At 34.4% G+C, this 21,623-nt stretch overlaps 1 protein-coding gene across 2 annotated transcripts; it reads right to left on the bottom strand.

The window, feature by feature from the left end:
* Positions 1 to 2,833: 2,833 nt before the first annotated feature.
* On the bottom strand, positions 2,834 to 18,638 carry LOC140754932 (uncharacterized). 2 transcript variants are annotated; one of them, XM_073090080.1, is made up of 15 exons: positions 17,962 to 18,638; positions 16,577 to 16,724; positions 15,862 to 15,991; positions 14,712 to 14,887; positions 13,664 to 13,838; positions 12,673 to 12,813; positions 11,852 to 11,968; positions 10,992 to 11,117; positions 9,184 to 9,260; positions 7,972 to 8,079; positions 7,336 to 7,414; positions 5,755 to 5,841; positions 4,893 to 4,975; positions 4,392 to 4,473; positions 2,834 to 3,733 (listed from the first exon to the last, which is right to left on the bottom strand). In XM_073090080.1, the coding sequence occupies exons 1-15, from the start codon at positions 18,246 to 18,248 to the stop codon at positions 3,198 to 3,200; spliced, it is 2,352 nt and encodes a 783-aa protein (XP_072946181.1). In that variant the 5' UTR covers positions 18,249 to 18,638; the 3' UTR covers positions 2,834 to 3,197. The 2 variants fall into 2 exon arrangements, with proteins under 2 accessions (XP_072946181.1, XP_072946182.1); XM_073090081.1 differs by having other exon boundaries at positions 11,016 to 11,117.
* Positions 18,639 to 21,623: the final 2,985 nt, after the last annotated feature.

Genomic DNA, 21,623 nt, shown 5'->3' with positions numbered 1-21,623 from the left:
TGACTCATGCAGGTGGGAAACGCGCAAGGTCAGTCTCGCGTTAAAGGAAAAAGGCTCTTAAGAGTTACTTCTAGTGGGAAGATTACTTTGGGAAATATCTCAACCAACTTAAAACTCGAGTACATTGATCAAATCTTTAGAATATAATTATGAATTTGAAATTGTCCAAAAATATAAGATGAAACTATACTCCATTCTTTGTACCTAATTGTAGAGTAGTCTTTTTATGTCTTGACAGTACGGACATAACAACCAACGCCCCTATGTTAGTTAAAATGTTTTTAGCTAAAATAGCTCCAGTAATTTAAATAGTCATTTGTAAACTGTGCAAGGGGTATCAAACAATAAAGAATAGTGCATTATCAATTTAATAAAGTTCTTCACGACTAGACTCAGGACTTCACGACAAGACTAGGCTAAGCTAGGCTAGCTTGCTTTAGCTTTTAGAAATATCAGTCATAACCATATTGTAACCACCAACTCTAATTTAAAAATAAAGTATTGGGCTTCACCCTGTATAGGAACCCTACAATAATATAAAAGGTTCTAGTAATATAATATTTACCTATAGCTGTATACTTAAATTCCAAAACCTTATTCCATACGTTTAACATTTATATTTACAGCTCCCATGTCCCATATGAAGTAGAGAAACAATAAAGTTATAATTCTTAACTTTCTTTTAACTGTTATTGTGCAAGTTCTATATTTTGCCTACGCCCAAAACTATAATCAATATGCCCCGTTGTAGGTATAAATAGTAAATGTCAAATATAGAAATCTTGATGCACAAACTGGGTTTGCTATGAACGTACCTACTCCTAATAAACGCGTGAAAAATATTTTAAATTGCATTTTCAGCGAAACAATACTACCATTCCTTTAACCTTGACGAGAGAAACTGAGAAGCAGAGAAAAATGTACTACAATATCCCAGCAGTGCCCGATAACTCAAAAATTCTTTTGTAGAATAATACAAAATGTTGATAAATTAAGAAGAATATTTTAAGGGATTAAAATTGGAGATTCCAGAATGACAAAATATAAACCAACCCATTTTTAATTTTATTTTTAAAGTTTATTTGAGATATTTCAACGAAGTGGTTAAAATTAAGTCCTAGTAGTACTTAAATTTTAACGAAAGCAATGCTTTTATTCTAAATAAAACATTTTGTAAAGAGTGAATATGAAAAGTAACGACTTTTTAAAGATTCGGATACGGTTATAAATTAAATTAATCATGATGGATACCTAATACTTAAATTTTCATATGTTAAATATGAGTAGACTATATTTATAAACCTTGGGTAGATTGTCAAGTTATTTTACATTTGAAGTCTGTTTATGACATGCATGTAGATTTCAAGTAGGTACAATTACATTGCATTTTCAAATAGTAACCACTACCTAGCACGTTGCTAATCAATCTAAACATTCATATCCTAATCTTTATCTATTACCAATCCATCGTTCTACTAGAGCTATGGTTCCCTCTAAGGGCCAAGAGAAAGATTAGCGAAATTTGTAAGCCATAGTCTAACTTTAAACTTTGGTAGGCAAAAATTGTTAAAATTAAACTGAAATAAGACCATAGTCCACTACGCTAGTAACTAGAAATGACGCAACTTTGCAAACATTAGAAATCAAGCAATAGGTTTCTTCATTATCACGATTATATTAAATTCCTAATAAGTGCTTTGGAATCGAACCTCTGATTATACTATAAAATTGTAGCCTATTATGAAATGTTTAATCCTTTTTAAGGTTGATTATATTCTAGTTAAAAGTTACGAACATAACATATTCTAGAACTGTAATAATCCAATTCTATTAGGATAATCTAGTCTAATAATAGGGACCTAGGAATTTTTAATTAATTCAAATAACATTAAAAGATTAACCATTTTTGAGCATTATTTGCAATACTGTCATATATTTTTTTCAATTAAACTAAAGGTTAATAAAATTTAATTATGGAAAATATCACTAACGAATATATTTAAACGCCTAACCATATAAATGGTATTACCATTTCTATAAATAAAATGTTAGTAAAATTCTCGATACTTTATTAAGTAATGTTGTAAGCAGTAAATATAATCTAATTTAACATTTTTCTATACAACCAAAAAATAATTTTGACAATTTTGATTTTAAAAACTACTTCACTATTATAATTTTCCGTACTATCCACTTTTATAGAAATATAATACTTATGTATGTAGCTGTCGTTCTTATAGTAGCTAACAGAAACAAGAATAAACGCCATAAATGATATATTTATTACATGAAACGCAGACTATGGAACAAGCTAATTCACAAAGTTCACATACATCCGACTTCTACTAACTATATACTCTTGTATATCATAATCTTACATAGTACAGTTTTTGTATAAGATGGAAGAAAACGAGCATGTAGTCCACCTGATGGTATATAGCCATTGCGAACATCTGTGATCAACTCTATATAGAGCATATTCTACCTAAAACCAATCACAGATGCGTTACCACCTGATGACTAAAGGCGTTTGTCCACCGCACCGTCACCGAGCCGATACCGAGAACGAGATTATTTCGGGCCGATTTTAATATGACGTCGATAGTTTGTCCACAGCGACCGATATCGGCGGTTTATTTTGTTCCAGCTGCCACGCGTGGTACGGCAGTGTATGGACAAGTTCCAATGTGTTTTATATTGCCGGCACATCGGCCCGTCGTAATCTCGGTGCCGATCTAGCGGTCACGCCGATCTACTCGGAATGCGGTGGACAAGCGGCTATAGTAAATGTATGTACGCTACTTCGGCGCTGACATTAATTATTGGTATCGCGTCGGTGACGGTGGCGGTGGACAAACAGCGTAAGATGGTCGCCTCATATGCAAGTCAGCTACCATCCAAACCTTTCCACCGAAACGTAGTACTGCTTCGTTAGAAATCTGTGTGACAGTTTTTACATCCAGCCGAACCCTACTCGTCCTCATCATCATCATCATCATCACCCCATTACTGTCCCACTGCTGGGCACGGGTCTCCTCTCGTAATGAGAAGGATTAGGTCATAGTCCACTGCAAGTGAAGCAACTTTGAAGGTTCGTGCCTGGGATTTGAACCTCGGACCCCTCGATCGAGAGGCCGAGTTTCTAAACCACTAGGCTATCACTGCTCGTCCTACCACCTTTTAAACATCACTACACTTCACCAGAACCGCTGCGGTCGGGGACCCATCCACCGGGGGCCTGGGGGTCTATTCCGGGGCCAGAACGGGGGTAGGTTGGGGGGTCGCAAATTAGTCCGGGGGGTCCAATTTCTCGGGAACCTGTTCATTTGTCGAGGTTGCGGTGACGCCCAATCGGTGTCCTTCGAGAAATCTGTGTAGTTGCTCGGGGAATGTCTCGCGTCCTGGTTTAGGCTATCCAGGGTCCTGCTTCTGAGGTCATCGTCAAACATACTGTCAATTGAATTTTCTCTTTCATCCTTCTTGAGGAAGTTATTCGCTTGTAGATACTTGAGCCCCGGGGGCATTTTGTCGAAGGGGTTCGTCATGGGGATGACGGGGGCGGAGTGGGGTCCTTCCTTATCCCTGGGGGCTTCGGTGATGACTATGGGGGCGCTGTTGATTTGTATGAGGTTGGCGTTCGGCTCGTGGTTGGTCTTGCCGTTGTCGCCGCCGACTAACACCTTGTTGTTGTTGAAGCTGTTGCGTCTCTCCCCCTGCTTTGGGTACATTCGTTCTGGAACAATATAATATAATACAACATTCTACACATTATATTTTTTATCGTGTTGACGTAGAAGTTTAGTAAGATTCCTCGCAACATTTTCGATTTTTATTAAAACGAGTTCTATTCTACCGTTTATTGGTTCCTAGTACCTTTTGCCAATAAAAATATAAAGCAGTTTATAAATAATCAGCTGTATAGTGCGCGCGTTGCTACGTTAGAAACTTAAATATTTTTTAAGGTGGCGCCATCTTTCGAAAATTGATCGTACCAACTCAGAAAACTATGTAGGCTCATGCACAACAACTTCGCTAAAGATCATCACACGATCAAATGCATAGTTTACGATTCTATAAAGGATACACAGGCAAACATTCATTTAATGTTTAATGTCATAAGTTTATTTAAGTTTTCTATTTACCTATATCCCACTATTTAGTAACTAATTAAGATAATTTGTTGTTGATATGTGTGTGTACAATGCATTACTTAATAAAGTTATATCTTTCTTTCTTTCTAATGACGCCTATCAAAAATCCACACAATATCGATCACAAATGCTTTCGTTTGTATACCTCGGTGTCTAAAGACATTTAAGCCACAATACAAATTAAAAATTCCTGTTATTATAAAATAAAAAAGACATAATTATATAAATAAAATATCTTACGTTGTTCTTCATCTTCTGATAAGTCCATATCGACACTCTCCACTATGTCCGGCGGAGGTACCATTGAGGGCACTCTGTAGTCCTGATGACATGAGACATATCTTAAAATAATACGATAATATATACTTTTTTAAATTTATATATTTCGGTATTATGTTATAAAATACATAATAATGCATATTAACATATATTGTTTCATTAAGAAATAGCAAATAGAACACATATTATAAGACTATTATAAGACGTATAAAATAAGTATATTGACATCTATAAATAATCAACCTCAAATAGGATTAGTCATAAGATTGGCAACAGATGCGTTACTATAACCGAGATCTAAGTTGGAACGCCTCGTTTAAGTATCTCCTATAATACCTTTCAAACCAGAACACAGCAGCGCTTAAAGCTACTGTTATAAGACTAAAACATAACGATTGTGTTAACGGAGACTACAAAGGTTCTACTTACACAATTCGTATTATAAAATGTATGTAAACTCACCTGATCCAACTTAAGAGGTTCAACTAGTCTCGTAGGGGGCGGTAACTGGTGTGTCAGGGATATTAAATTCCTGTGATCCACATCTGAAAATATTTTATTTCTAATAAATATTATATAACTAATTTGAATTTTACAACATACATATAAGTAATGTGTAAGCCATTTGATGTTTTATACTCTTCGTAACTTCCAATGGCTGTATGTTTTTTAAGTTCAAATCTGTAACGGAAATTAACAGGTTAAGGTCAAATTTTGCATACATGTTCAGATTAGGTATCACATCTTGGTTAGCTGTATGACGTCATTCTAAATCCAACATGGCGCACCGCTCGAGATGTCAGACTAATTACTTTTCGAGCAGTCCCATAATATGGATATTGTAAGAAAAGATTTGTTGAAAAAAGAAATAAAAGCTTTTTAGTCCAATTTATGAACATATTAATTTGTTTATGTATACGAACTAGCGAAACATCTTGAGTTGTATCTATGTTATTCATTATACAATTTAATTAAAATTTACTGTTAAAATTGTTAGTCTCTCTCATTCATTATGTAAAAAAACAACGCTAAATAATAAATAATGTGGATACTATTATACAAAAATGTGTAACTTACATTTATTTTATAGGAATATTATGTTAAATTTATTAGAACAAAGTGAACCAATTAATGTAAAACAAATACATAATTAGAATGTAATAAGCAAATCAGATTTTATATTGAACACTTTAAAAATATATTTTAATGAAGTTTTTTTTTTTAATTATTTGGAAGGAAATCTGTCTTAACACGGTATTTTTCTTTTTTACATTTAAAAAAAAGGAATCGTTATTGACTCTCTATAACCCTTATATTAAAATACCTTTATGTTGTACAGGATGCCGGACCGGCGGCACCGCCAGCGGCGGCGGCAGCGCCGGCAACAACCTGTGGTCTACATCTTCTATCGCTGGAAATTGCACAAAATATTAAAATTATTTGTTTCAACATCACCAACGCATCACTGTCCCACTGCTGGGCACGGGTCTCCTCTCAGAATGAGAAGAATTAGGTCATAATTTAAAGGTGGTAGAAACCCTTTGCGGTTCGACTCTCGGTTTGAGGGTGTGGTAAGGGAGACAGACTTTTCCGAGGCGTTCCAGCTTAGTCCTCAGGGGTAGCGGCGCATCTGTGGCCGACCTCAGGTAGGAATATCTAATCCTATGTGGGGCTGATTACAGATGTCCATGGGCGGCAGTAGCCACTTACCATCAGGTGGACTGCATAATCTTTAGTTTTCTCAGGTATACGAGTTTATACACGATGTTTTCTTGCACCGTTTAATCAAGTGGTCATTAATTTATCATATTTAATTGTTTCAACTACCACTCATATGCCAACTTCTAGAACTGAGAATATTTCCTTTTACAATATAGCTAACGAGAATGCAATACTGATGGTAAGTGGTCATTGGGACACTTGGTATTATTTTAATAAAAATAAGATCTAATAGGTCATGCTATATATTATTAACACCATTATGAATAACAAATTTATGAATCAACACAAATACCAATAATAAATAATAAATATAATGAAGTACACATTGTGAAATTTCTATCATTGGTAGGCAACATTTAGATAGATTGATTATTAAGAATGGACGTATTGAAGAAAAGTAAGAGGATGGATAGATTGATTATTAATTACGGGCGTAATTAAATAAATAAAGAAGAGCTAAGATATAAAATCAGATTTTGGACAAAAACAATTGTTATATACTTGACCAAAGAATACAACAACCAATAAATAGAAGAAGAATAGATAAGTATGCTTATATATATTACAAGCAACATCAAAACTACTGTGTACATCAATAATTATATATTTTCCTACCTGTCGGGGAATCTGAATCCTCTTCAAAGTATGCTTTAGGGGTTAAATTAATATAAGTACACACATTTCATATTTATAAAGATTATGTTGACTTCATATGATAGTTATTTTTTAAGTTGGCTGTTATACTAAAAGATTTACATCTTAGCATTTACATTATTAATTTTCTTTTTTATTGATGAAATAATAACAGAGAAAGCGGTGAACGTAACAAGACTAACAATATTCATACATTATTATTATTACTTTAGATAGTTTTTTATATAATTCATGTCATTATATCAACCAGGGGATTTAGCACTCGTAGCCAAAAGCATATGAATATCTTCAATTACGAGTCTATTTCGACACTTCGTCTATGATCACAAACTTCAAGCTTAATAACAGCTGCCTAAAATCATAGCGACATACCACACGAGAACATTCTAACAGGATCAAACTATTCGTTAATTCTAATAGGTCTCAAGTAATTAGTAGCTAGCAAGTTTAATCTAAGCTGAACTTTATAAAAATATATAGTAATAAAATCGTGTATATTATTACTGTATAGTTTAGTTAAAATACTTACGTCCTAATAATGGTAGGATTGGCGGTGGCGGGGGCGGCGGTAGTATACCTCTGTGGTCCACGTCAGCTGGGGGTAGGTCCTGGAAATTATAATATCATAAAACTTAGATTATAATGTTTAATGTTTCAAGTTACGCACAAGAGTAACAATGCTTTGAAAGTGGAAGAAATGTTTTGAAATTGATAATCATAAGGTTTTCTACTTTATTACTTTATATTTGGCTACCATACTACTACAATTGTAATAATAAATATGTTTGATATTTTAGCTTATAAGTAATCATTATTCGTAACGAAATACTGAGCCAGGACGGTATTTTTTCCACAAAATAATATTGTACATGCATGTTCAATTCTTTTAGTAAAAGTTGCCAGCTATATTGGTTTATAACATTTTATTATTCTATTTGAATAAAGTCAGTTACATATTAATAAAATTAGGTGTACTCAAATAAAATATAAATGTAAGCGTCGTTTAACGCTCATTAGTAATAAATATTCAACTGTTCTAGACAATAACGGTTGTATTTCAAATTGTAATTCAAAATTAGTTAAGATTAAAAATTATCAACTTCAACTTTTTATTTTTTATTTTTATAATCATTTGATTGTAATACGTATTGTATAAGTAATTCACCTGTGGGTAGGGATCGGCTCTTAGCGCTCTCGGCGGTACGAGGGATTGCGGCGCGGGCGGAGGAGACTCCGGGGTATCTACAAACACACCGCGAGGTGGACTCTGCCGCTAAAAATAAAAACATATTTTAAGCTGATTATTTTTCAAAGACTATTTTATATCGACATCCCCCCCCCCCCCCCCCCCACGTATAATATCGTAACTGCAAAATGACAACTTTACAGGAGAGCGTATCAAAGTTTCGAATATGCTAAAATGCTAATAAAATCTGTATTTCTTCAGGTATCTCTATGAAATTTGGTATATATATTTTATTTTATACGCTTTATAACGTTACTTATGTCGATAACACACATTAAAATAAGGCAATTTATGCAATAAAAACGAAAAGGTATTTTTGTGGATTACGATATTATACGTAGGAGGGGTCGCATTATAACAAAAGATTCAATAACAGCTCCATCCATACTATAACATATCATTCTCTAAACAATATAATATCCTTCTTTCTTTTTATATAGTTTCCCGCTAGGATGCTACTCACCATCAATTAATTCTTATTACCATAAAACAATTAAAAAAGTATTGTAATGAAAATATACCCATACAATATGAATTTTTACATTTTTTTTTTTATAATATAAGAGTAGCAGACGAGCATGCAGTCCACCTGATGGTAAGTGGCTACTGCCGCCCATGGACATCTGTAATCAACCCCAGATAGGATTAGATATTCCTACCTGAGGTCGGCCACAGATGCGCCGCTACCCCTGAGCACTAAGCTGGAACGCCTCGGAAAAGTATGTCTCCCTTACCACACCCTTCAAACCGGAACACAGAAGCGCTTAACACTGCTGTTATTAGGTAGAAATAGGTGTGGCGGTGGTGCCGCCGGAGTCGAACCACAAAGGTTTCTACCACCTTCAATTTCATTAGTTATGGTAAAAGGAAAAAAGATAAATTTTGTACTTATCATTTGTATATTATTAGAAATTCCCTTTCTATTTCTAGAATTTCTATTCAGATATATTGTGTACTTTTTTTGAGTTTTACGCTACACATTTTAATATTTTTAGAATAAAATGCAATAATTAAGTAACCGCCATTTCAACCTTGGATTACCTAAAAAGATTTACCAAAAATACGAACAGACATACAAACTAAGTTTTAAAACCACATGCATATTTTTTTATTATCAATGTAAATACTTACAGGTGGTAGATTCCAATCATTTCTGTTCCACTGATCATTAGGTAATATCTCCGGAATATAAGGCTGGTCTGGTTCATCTGAAAACAAACTATTAGTGGTACCCAAGTCTCATTGCAATTAACTGAGAACTGCTACAAAACTTAACGAATTATATTGAAAATCGAAATTTGAATTTATATTATTCGAGATTACATAATCGAATTTTAAAAAATCTTGTATTAGTTTTATGTTTAAAATATCTAGAAATTCAGTATTATATTCGGTGTTAATGAAAACCACATTCCGTTTATTTACATGCATAAGGACACAAAACGAGCATTAGTATATGAGGCCTATTCGAACATTTCTTTCGCATAAACATACAAAAAGACCTCATTTAAAAATATTGACTTTACTGAAGTTTAAACTAAAAACACTAGAGCTCTTAATACCGTTGTAAGATGTACGGCGGTGTAGCGTAAATGGGTATATCAATTCTTTTACTTATATATTTATTGTATGACCAAATTGACTCATGCATAAGCAACATTGCAACATTCAAACATTATTGCTTAGTGAACTTTAGTAATTTAACTGAAATTAACATAATTAACACACAAATCAATCAGCAAACAAAACTTACTTAGAAAAAATATTCATTCAAGATGATTATTTTTCAAATAATGCATGTATGCACAACAGATTAATAAATATAAATTTGAAATAGTTCATGCGATAAACCTTCATTTGGAGTTTTAAGCTAAAGTTACTAAAAAACATTGATATCGTGATTCAGGACACACGTGGCGACATCACTTATAAAAATGAAAACCACATCACAACTTCTTGCAAAAAAAATCGCAACATAAAGGGGATAGAATCGCTCGTTATTAATATTCAATCTATCTATTTTTTATCTACCAAAGATCGAAATTTGATAATGAAATCTAGTTTGAAAAGATTTCAAATGTCAATCTATCGTAGGTAAAAGGGTCATCCATAAATTACGTCACACACTAAGGGGGAGGGATCAGCGAAGTGTGATATTGTGACAAGGGGTGGAGGAGATTCCTAAATTTCGTGACGTACACATTTTAAAACATAATATATCTAAAATTTTATTATATGTACAGGTAATTTAAGTATAACTTACATCGGAACTGTTCTAAATTAATTATTTCTAGATGTTAAATCGCAAAATATGTGACGTCATACAAGGGATTACCACAATGATTGGTTATAGATATGGTTCGTGTGCTCACGACACGTCCGTCTCTCGCTTTTGCCGGAGTAAGACTGACTCGAATCGACCTATCAGTCGATTCGATCGAGTCAGTCACAATCACACATTTATTATACAAACCGCAGGTAGTACAACATTTGTTATTGTAGAACCAATGGGTAGGATGTTACAGTGACCAACTGTGACAAGGACAGGGGAGTGAATAATAAATCAAGAAATTGATCATCAACAATCAATGTCCCACTGCTGGGCAAGGGTCTCCTCTCAGAAGTGCGTATTGGTGGAGTTCGCATACCTTTGAGTTTTTTTTATTTATGTAGGTTTCCTCATGATGTATTCCTGCACCATTTAAACAAGTGATAATTAATTTCTAATACGCACATAATTTTGAAAAATCAGTGGCGCGTGCCTGGTATTTGAACCTGGGACCCCTCGATCGAGAGGCAGAGTTTAACCAGCAGGGTATCACCAAGAAATTCGTGTGAAGTAATTTATAGCTCCAAACAGTATATAGATTGTTTATAACGAGCGTATATCGATACCAAAGCGATCGAACGCAAATAAAAACTTGTGAACAAACAAATACCATGAACAATATTTTCCATTGTACCGTAGAATGAGGTTGGGGGCGGGTTGCCCGTGCTCTCGGGCGTGAGCAGGTCCAGGCCGGGCAGCGTGTCCTGCGACTTCTGGGAGAGGGTTGCACTCGCCACTGGAACAATATTTTGTTTTATTATATTTTACACATGATGGTAAATGACTTTAGCATCTATATATATATATATATATATATATATATTATACTACAATATACTTAAAGAAACACCCAGTAATTCTCTCAGGTATGCAGGTTTCCTCACGATGTTTTTCTTTACCGTTTTAAGCAAGTGATCATTTATTTCTAATACGCACATAACTTTGAAAAATCAGAGGTGCATGCCTAGGATTTGAACCTCGGAACCCTCGTTCAAGAGACCGAGTTTCTAAACCATTAGGCTATCACAGCTTTTTACACGCTTTATAGTAGCTTCACTTGTATGTTTGTCAGTGAGTAACTCCGTTTTTCAGTAGAAAGAGATCAACATACATCCTTATCTTACCCTGCATGTATGAAAGAATGAAATAGAATACTTTTCTACTTTTTAGTTGATTTTATCATAAAAGCGTGTTTTTTAGTTTTTTGAACTATATTTATTTTATGCACAGATGCGCATTGTCATGAATTATTACCAATATTTCCAGGTTTTATGTACCAAAAATCGAAGTTTAACAATGTCATAATATAAAAAGAAATGTCAAACAGATATCTTTGGTAGACAAATCATTGCATAGATAATTTATAATGAGCGTAAGTGGATAGGGATCGAACCCAGATCCTTCTATGTATACTACTCGCGGAAGAGAGTATTATCATAATAAATAAGGAAGTTAAAATACTGGTCACACCTGAATTATTGTCCGATGTGCCATTATTGTCATTTGGCGCGAACGTCTTCAAGAAGTCGTTAATATTGAAGTCTTGCTTATCACTTGGCCTACTGTTTATTACTTCTATTTTGTTGGCTGGAATGAGAAAATGAATATATTTATTCTTTACACGTTTTCGCTATTCACACAAATGCCACTTATGAAACATTAATCATAACTTTTATATAAATTTTATGAAATTGAGTACCTATATTAATTCAGTTTTATCTTAATTTTAAAGTGATTGTTAATTATTACAATGGGCGTAGTATAGGAATCAATCATCATTGAATCAATCATAGCTTTTTACATGAAAATTTAAAAATCTACATTCACAACTGTATCTACTTTTTGGTTACTACATGAATATAAGCGTATGTACTTGTACGCATTTAGGAACTTATACTTCTTTGGCGTATTTCCAAGAATATAAAATAAAAAATAAAAAAATAGTGCATGTATCAATGTATCATTTTTTTTTAATATAGGCGAGAGTAGCAGATTAGCATGCAGCCCACCTGATGGTAAGTGGCAACTGCCGCCCATAGACATCTGTAATCAACCCCAGATAAGATTAGATTCCTATTTATCCTAGTCGGCCACAAATGCGCCACAACTCTTGAGGACTAAGCTGAAACTCCTCAGAAAAGTATGTCTCGCTAACCATACCCTCTAAACCAAAACACAGCAGCGTTTAACACTGCTGTTATAGGTAGTAATAGGTGTCGTGGTGGTGCCGCCGGAGTCGAACCACAAAGGGTTCAACCACCTTATAACTTCTAAAAAAACAAAACACTCACCACTACTAATATCGAGGTCGTTGCTCTCGTTGAACATAGCGAGCGGGTTGTCAGCGGTGAGGAATGAGGACAGGCCGAGGTTGTAGAGCGAGCCGTCCGCGCCCAGCGTCGTGTTGAACGACTGGTCGATGTTGTACGCCACTGCGGAGGTTATGGGTGTATTAATAGAATCCGCGCCAAACTGCTAGTCTGCTCCGAATATAGAAACTAGTCGCATCGCAATAGCAAATTGCAGACATTAGCGGAACGACATCGCGGGACGTTCTCGCCCGCGGGTACATAGCTACGTAAGTGTGCCCGCACGTTACGGAGTATATGCTAACTAACCTGTGCGTAACAAGTTCAGAGCGGACTAGAAGTTTGGCGCGGAGTATACGCGGTTATAACACCACTTCCTCCTAGATACACAAATTAATTGGGAATTTTATTGTGGGGTAAGGTGAGGGGGAAAAATACTGGCTTTAGAAGGAGAATGAGAAATATATGGTTATCCCCCACCCTAGGGCTGTTCTAAGCAATACAGGGACCATAAATTTATTTCAGGCTCCATTGAAAAAATAATAATTTAAATGTACACTGTAGTTATTAACAGACTCAAAAGATATTTACATGCAATACAACAATTTATAAAGTACAATCAAACATTGCCCAAAATCATATTGTCCTTTTGAGAGGCCCTCCCTATGCGGTTGGGGCCTAGAATACCCTGTCCTACTCTAAATCCCACGGCGATTACAGCCAGTGGTGCTAGGTTCACAAAATATTATATATAAAAGTAAAAAATTAAGTTAATTAACGTCCACTATGTGTACCCCTACTATGTGTAAGATGCACATCTTTCTTTACTTTAACTGATCTGTTAACATAGTTTTGCGATGCGTATATACATAATTAGATTCATATACATTGACATACAGACAAGCTTTTAATAGTAAAATAAATAATAGTTTTCTACGACTTCCTACTTGTAAAAATTTCAAGCCAAACTCACAATCATCATCAGTATTATCCCCAGAGATAGGCAGGTCCAGATCTTCATCAGGTCCCGGGGAAGGCACGTCCTCGTCTCTCTCGGGGGGCGAAGGCGCCGCGTTCGGCAACGTTGGTATTAACTCGTCTAATTTCCTTTTCAACGCCCGCACTCGGGCTCCGAAATTTTTGTATGCCTGAAAAAAAGAATTAATGACAAAGGCTGATTACACACAATAGTTATTTTCAAATAAATTTAGGGAAAAATAACTGTTATATAGAAATGAATCGTGTCGGCATAATAAATTGTATGACTACTCGCAACAACTTCAGAGCGGACTAGCAGTTTAGCGCGAACTATACTAGCCCGAAATAAACGTAATATGAGCTGGACAGCCTGACTTCAACATAATTAGTATAGTATTTATATGAAAATGAAATGAAATATGTTTTATATATTTTTATACAAACACTTTCTACATCCACAGAATTTCCTGTGACATGGGTGGCATGGATACCTACGTAGTCGAACACACAAACACGCAGACCCAGAACATATCAGCCGGCTAGTGGATGGCCGGGGATCGAACCCGGGACCCTTGACGCACCATAATAGTGTGGAGAAAGATCCGCCACGCGGGTCGTCGAAATACTACAGCGCATTATCAATACGTCTTTCATATAATCACAGGTTAATTGAACTTAATATTACTGCTGACCATTACACCTAATATAAAGCACCTATGGAATGAAAACTATGCATTTTAACAATAATAGCTGACAATGAATATAATCCGATAATGTGTTCGTAAATGCAGAATGGTAGAACATAATTTTAAGGGTTTTATGGAAGTGCATACAAAAATTGTTTGTCAGCATCTTAGGGTGTTCACTACATAGTATTTAAAATAACGCCAATCATAAATTAGCATAAAAATCAAGCATGTACGCAAAATGTCAGCTAATCTTTTGTATTAACCAGTTTAAAATTTCAAGATTTCACATTTGTATACAAATTAACAAAGCAAATTACATGTAAGCCAATTAAATCATCAATACATATTACATACATGTGCAACAACTTTGACTTCTCCCCGTTGCGTTGAGTAGTATTGGTTGGCGGACGTCAGCAGTGCTAATAACGCTTCACGAGCCACTATCTCTCGTTGTAACGCTTGAGTATACCGTTCCACACAGGCAATGCCCTCATTGAGCTCCTTCTCCACGTCATCTTTTAGGCTCCTGTCTGTTGACAAGTATTATTTGTTTGTTATATGCCTATTGGCTATGTTTGAGATAATATAATTGATAAAACAAACATCTCTAAACTTTATTTATTTATGTAGCAGTGACGTCACAAATATCTTAAAGCCTGACCTCACTAGAAGGCGCTAGAAGAAAATCCTGAAGCCGCTTAGTAGTAACCTACCCGTACGTGCATGCTTACTTTTTCATTCATAATGACGCTGGTATGCAAATCTACAATACAATACAACGCTCGGCGACGAGAACTTCAAGCATCGCGACAAGCACGGCGCCAAAATAAGGGTTCTGTTTGGCCAGGCCTCTAGTGTAAGTTTTAAGTTAGACCTTTTTTATACACAACTTGTCAAAAATTCCATTTAAAAAAAATCATAATTCATATTTGTGTTTACATAATGCAATAGTAAAAGAGCTTAACGATGAGTTACCAAAAATAGATCCTTACTAATATTATAAATCCGAAAGTAACTCTGTCTGTCTGTCTCTTCTTTACACCTAAACCACTGAACTTTACAAATTTTAATGAAATATTGTACAAAGATAGTCTGAGACCCGAGAAAGGACATAGGATAGTTTTTATCCCGGAAATCCCACGGGAATTAGGGATGGCGATCTAAGATCGATTAATCGAAATTTAAAAATTGATTTTTTTGGTCCAAAAGATAGATTCTTTTAATCAATATTAGTAAGGATTGACTCGTAAACTATGCATTTGATCAAGTGATGATCTTTAGCAAAGTTGTTGTCCATGAGCCCACGAAGGTTCCAGAGTTGGTACGACCAATTTTCGCCAGATGGTACCGCTGTCATTCCAATGAAGGCACGAATTTTCAGTTTTATGTATGTTAGTATGTCATATTATTTTCTTTTAAACGCGGGCGAAGCCGCGGGCAAATACTAGTAGTTCTTTATATCCATTTTGCTAACGATAATAAAACATGTGATAGTAAACCATACCTTTTAGATTAGAACATAGCGCGTCAGCATCAGACAGTTGCAAGTGGCTGTCATGTATGCACTTTAACCTCATGTCCGTATCTGCTTCCAAAACTGTACATTGCTTTATTTTGTTAACTAGTTGTTGAGGCTGAAACGTACAAAACAATTGTCTATACAACATGACATTAACATAGGAAAACATTAGAAATACAAGTTTGATCATTATGATACATTCGGAAAATTCTCTTATTTTTTTGAGTTTTTTTTTGGTTAATAATGTAAATTAAACAACAAAATTAAAAAAACAGGATTTTCAGATGATAGCAAATCTAATAAATAACAAAGCAAAAGGCTAACATATGCTGGTAACCTAATATTAATGATGGATAGTGATAGTTGATTCTAGAATACAAAATATTGCTAATTAGTAATAATAATTTGATGTATTTATATTTTACAAATAGTTTTAATTAATATGTATCCTTATTCTACACATATTTAATATTTTTATACATAATATGAAAAAATGTTATTGTTCATAGAAATTATTAAAAAAAAATCTCAAAGGTATGTGAAGTTTGCCAATACGCACTAGGCCAACATGGTGGACGATGGTCTAATCCTTCTCATTCTGAGAGGAGACACATGCCCAGCAGTGGGACAGTAATGGGATGATTATGATATTACAACTTTTTTTTCAATGTTTATGAATAATCTTTGTTTCTTAACATACCTGAAAATCCAAAGGATCATCATCAGTCTTTTTAACTGCACCTGCACTGAGCAACCCTGTGAGATCTGATAGGAACTCATCATCGTAAACTGACCTCTGCTCCCAGATTTTGAAAATGCGCAGAATTTTTGACCTTACTTTCTCATCTCTGGAAATATACACATTTATTATTTGAATATTAGAATGAATGGGTGTTTCTTTTAGGGCAAATACACTATATAACCTTACTAATATTACAAATCCGAAAGTAACTCTGTCTGTCTGTCTGTCTCTTCTTCATGCCCAAACCACTGAACCGATTTTAATGAAATTTTGTACAAAGATAGTCTGAGACCCGAGAAAGGACGTAGGATAGTTTTTATCCCAGAAATCCGACAGGAACTAGGGATGGCGATCTAAGATCGATTAATCGGAGAATCTAACTTTTGACTCAAAACATCGATTATTTTAATCAATATTAGTAAGTATTGAATCCTAAACTATGCATTTGATCAAGTGATGATCTTTAGCAAAGTTGAAGGTATGAAATTTCAGTTTTATGTATGTTAGTATGTTATATTATTTTCTTTTAAACGCAGGTGAAGCCGCGGGCAAATACTAGTAAACTATAAAAGTAAATGTTGCATTCCATAATAAACAGGCTTTATTTATAAAATATGTTTCCATTTCTGTTCTTAAACTTTAATAACATTTTTATTAATTCACAATTGAAATATCATCTACATTTTGTATGAAAACAGAAACATTATGGCACATAATTGGAAACAAAGTAATGTTAGTCACTAGTGGGATAAAAATATATATCCAAAAATATTATTAAAGAAATGTAAAGTTGATACATAACTTTAATCAACTCTTAGTTTAAAGGATTACAATTTGATAATATAAAAAAAGGTAAACTGAATATTGTCTCCCAGGATAAGTCAATATTGTCTCCCAAGTGTATACATTTGTCTGACAAACTGCTGTCACAGTTACTCATGGAAGTATACAAACAAACACACAGCAGTGGTACTTAATAACTGCAACTGCAGATAAAATTGCAGCTATGACCAAAACATATTAAGAGTTGCAAAAAACATTCAATCCTTATCCATTCTATATAAATAATATATATTTATTACAAGTATTTTTTTAAAAAGCTTGTTTCATATATTATTTTAGTACGTTTTTTATTAGGTTAATATTGTAAATAATTAAATGTAAATTGTAAATAAATATATTAGTAAATCCTTAATAATATTATCTATAATATCCTATTTAACTTTAAACCTTAGTGTAACTTCCTAGATAGAAGAAATGTAACCAACTACTAGCCTGTTCATTATCTGTCTTATTGGACATAACATATAACCTAAGCACTACAAACGTAAACAACAACTAACCTGACTAGAGGGGTCGCCTTTTGCAAATTAAGACCCCAACTCTCCACAAACTCGTAGTTCTTCCGTTTACTGTACTGAATAACATCGTTCGCTAAATAAAATAGTACTAATCGTTGCTCAACCTTCACTCTCTTCAAAACATTCAACCAACTTGAAACAATCTTCTTATGATACGAACGCTGCTTCAAACACCAAGACGACAACGACTGGATACTCTCCTGCGTATCCTTAAGCTGCATCAACTTCTTCTCGAACGCAAGAGTATTAAATTCTTCCGTTTCTCCCATTGTTATCAAAATAACAAACTCAATAACACATCGTATCGAAACACGTGAAACACAAAGTCACTGGAAATATAACTTTAACGAAACTAAAACTATAAAGAACACCCGGAAAATGTACTAAACATATCAATAACAAACACTAATCACGATATAAAGAAATTCCCAAATAAACGCGGTGCGGCCCGCGATATTTTTATCACTTCAACTACTTTCGTTTTGATGAATTTTCAAATCGTCAATGGTAAAAAATGTGTCAAGACATAGCCAAAGAATAAATTAATGTCTGAATTACAAACATTATAAAAGACACATTTTCATAAACTCTGTAAATAGAATTTAATGGCAAAGTGTATTCCTTATACAACAACCGCCATTTTCTTTACAGCTATGCTTTATGACATGTGTATTGCTGTCAATGATGTGACAAATTAAACTTTTAAAATAGTTCTATCTTGATTAGAACGATATTAAGCCAAAAACTATTATTATGAATAATAATAAAATTTCTATATTTATTTATTTTGAAATAATTCCCCTTCATATTTTGTATTACATAAAATTATTGAGACTAATATGCTAATCGAGACCTTTTAAAATACGTCTTTTTTATAATGCTGATAATAATCGTTCATTGATTTTATGTAATTTTTAAGGACTTTCCTATATGGATTATTATACTCTTTGACTTGGACTATATGTATAGATTACTATACTGTTGGACTTGGAAAAGTATAACATTTAAAATTTAAATTATAAGAGTGTTACAAATGGAAAACTATATAGATGTCACTACTATGTCTAAAATGCTAAGATGGCCGGATAGAAAGAAGAAATGGTTGAGCAAGATGGGACTTCATACCCACCGGTCTCTCACACAGACCTATATCTAAATAGGTGGCATTTGATTTGTATGAAAACCAAGCGTGCCACTTTTTTCCGATTGACTGACACTTGTCCACAGAACACCTATACTCCTAACGGAGCACTTGTCAAGAAGGTTTTAGAGATGATGGACGTAGAATAGGGAATATGCACATTTTTATTTTATTATTTTAAACCACTTATTAAATCGTTTTAACATAGTAAAAAATATAAACAATTTTATTAGTGTTTGAAATATTTTTTTAAAAATTATTTAAAGTATCAATAAAATTTGACACATTTGAACGCCGCCATTTTACGCGCTCTTTGAATGACGTCACGTAGCGTGATTTGTATTGATAATGATGATAACTGTATGCACATAAAGGTATTATGAAACGTTTTCAGGTTTTATCGCTATTTACATCATGGGAAAGGCTAAATGACCACTTTATTAATATTTCCTAGAGTTATTGTGCAAAACCACTACTATAAATACATTATATAGTGTTTTTTCCTTTGCAAAAGATGCGAAAATACGAAAAATGTGGTGCAAGATTATAGGAAACAGATAAAGTATCTCCAAAATCGCATTAACATTTGCATTTACTGTAACAAACAATAATTTTAGGTAAATAATTTTAAAATATTGCATTGATCATCTACTTCGTTAGGTACTTATCGACTTCTACATCAAAGGCTATCATTTGAAACACACAAAATACATTATAATCTATTATAATTTACAATATTATAAAGAACAGAGTGAATCAGTACTTCACTGCGGGGCAACTGCTTCTGCTTTATAAGGCGCAAGTAAGACCCCACATGGAGTACTGCTCACATCTCTAGGCAGGGGCGCCCCAATACCAACTTAACCCACTTGACTCCGTGCAGAAACGCGAAATACGAATCGTCAACGATCCGAGGATCTCCGATCGGCTAGAACCTTTAAGTTTACGGAGGGACATAGGTTCCCTCTGCGTGTTCTACCGGCTTTATAATGGTGAGTGTTCCGAGGAACTATTTAACCTGGTGCCTACGTCACCATTCCTCCATCGCACCACTCGCCGAAGGATGAAGTTCCATCCACACCAACTGGACTCGTGGCGGTCCTCCACGGTTCGGTTTGCACGGACGTTCTTGCCACGGACGTGTAAGATGTGGAATGAGCTTCCTCCCGAGGTATTCCCGGAGCGCTATGACATGGGGCTCTTCAAAAAAGGTGCAAAAAGAGCCCTCCTTCAAAGCCGGCGATGCATTGGCGACTCCTCGGGTGTTGCAAATGTCCATAGGCGACGTTAACTACTTTCCATCAGGTAGCACGTCTGCTTTATCGTCAGGTTCAAATATAAAAAAAAAAAAAAAAGATAGGTGAAGTAAGGTGATAGGCAGTAGCCACTTACCATCAGGTGGACTGTATGCTCGTCTGCTACTCCTATATTATAAATATGAACAAAATAAGTTATGATCAATTAAATATTTCTGAATTAAATAATACCAGTTTATTCATTTTTCATATTTTAGGTGAATAGTCCGATTGTGCTTTGATAAAACTACTTTCAATCATTGTTTTTGATTATTCCTAATAATACTATGTAGAAAAATCGCACTAGGTAATAAATAACACTGTAGGAATATAGACAAAAACAATTTTCCTCTCAAACAGTTTGAATATTGACGCCGATAAACATCGTAACACGCTATGTGACGTCATTTTTCGATTCGACCAATGGGAATGCGTTTTGCAAATTTGAATTACGCGCGCATAATTTACGATTTTTGATTAAAGTTTTAAACAATTTAATACGAAATAAAGAAGAAATAATGGTTTAGATGTAATTTCAGGACCGTAATGTACCAAGGAAAAAAATAACAAGCAAATCTAAATCACATGCATATTCCCTATTCTCCGTCAAAGTCGTGTCGATACTTCTATAAAAATCGATTTTCGAAAAATGTATCGTCTAGATCCGCGTTTCCCAACCTGTGGTCCGCGGACCCCTGGGGGTCCGCGAGTATATCTAAGGGGGTCCGCGGTGTCATCTCCGGACCATACATAAATAGCTCATTAAATGCAAAACAGTCGCTAAACGAAAAATCAGCAAACCAGTTTTATTAGAAAAACGTGATGTGAGCACACGGTATTTTAAAAAAATAAAAAAGATGCATCCAATGATGTATAACACTGTTATAAATCTAAAAAAGAAAAAAAAAACAAAGTAAATAAATCGATCTTTCAAATTATGTTTTGGCGGGGATTGTTTTTTTTTTTTTTTGCTCTTCATTTTATTAAGGGGGTCCGTGAAAAATTTGCTTGATTTCCTAAGGGTCCGTGGACTGAAAAAGGTTGGGAAACGCTGGTCTAGATTTATTTAACTAGTGTCCTGCGAATGTTTTGGTGAAAAATTCGCCGAATCATCATTATCAAAATCTACCGTGTCGTCCATAAATTTAGTCAATAAAAAATATATACGCGACGAATAGATAACCTCTCTTCCTTTGGGAAGTCGGTAA

The sequence above is a fragment of the Epargyreus clarus genome, unplaced genomic scaffold, assembly GCF_041222505.1.
Source record: "Epargyreus clarus isolate Ecla_fem2 unplaced genomic scaffold, WU_Ecla_fem_2.2 ptg000032l, whole genome shotgun sequence".
Taxonomy (NCBI): Eukaryota; Metazoa; Arthropoda; class Insecta; order Lepidoptera; family Hesperiidae; genus Epargyreus; species Epargyreus clarus.
The sequence above is the reverse complement of the archived record's forward strand: the minus strand, read 5'-3'. Positions and strand labels throughout refer to the sequence as shown.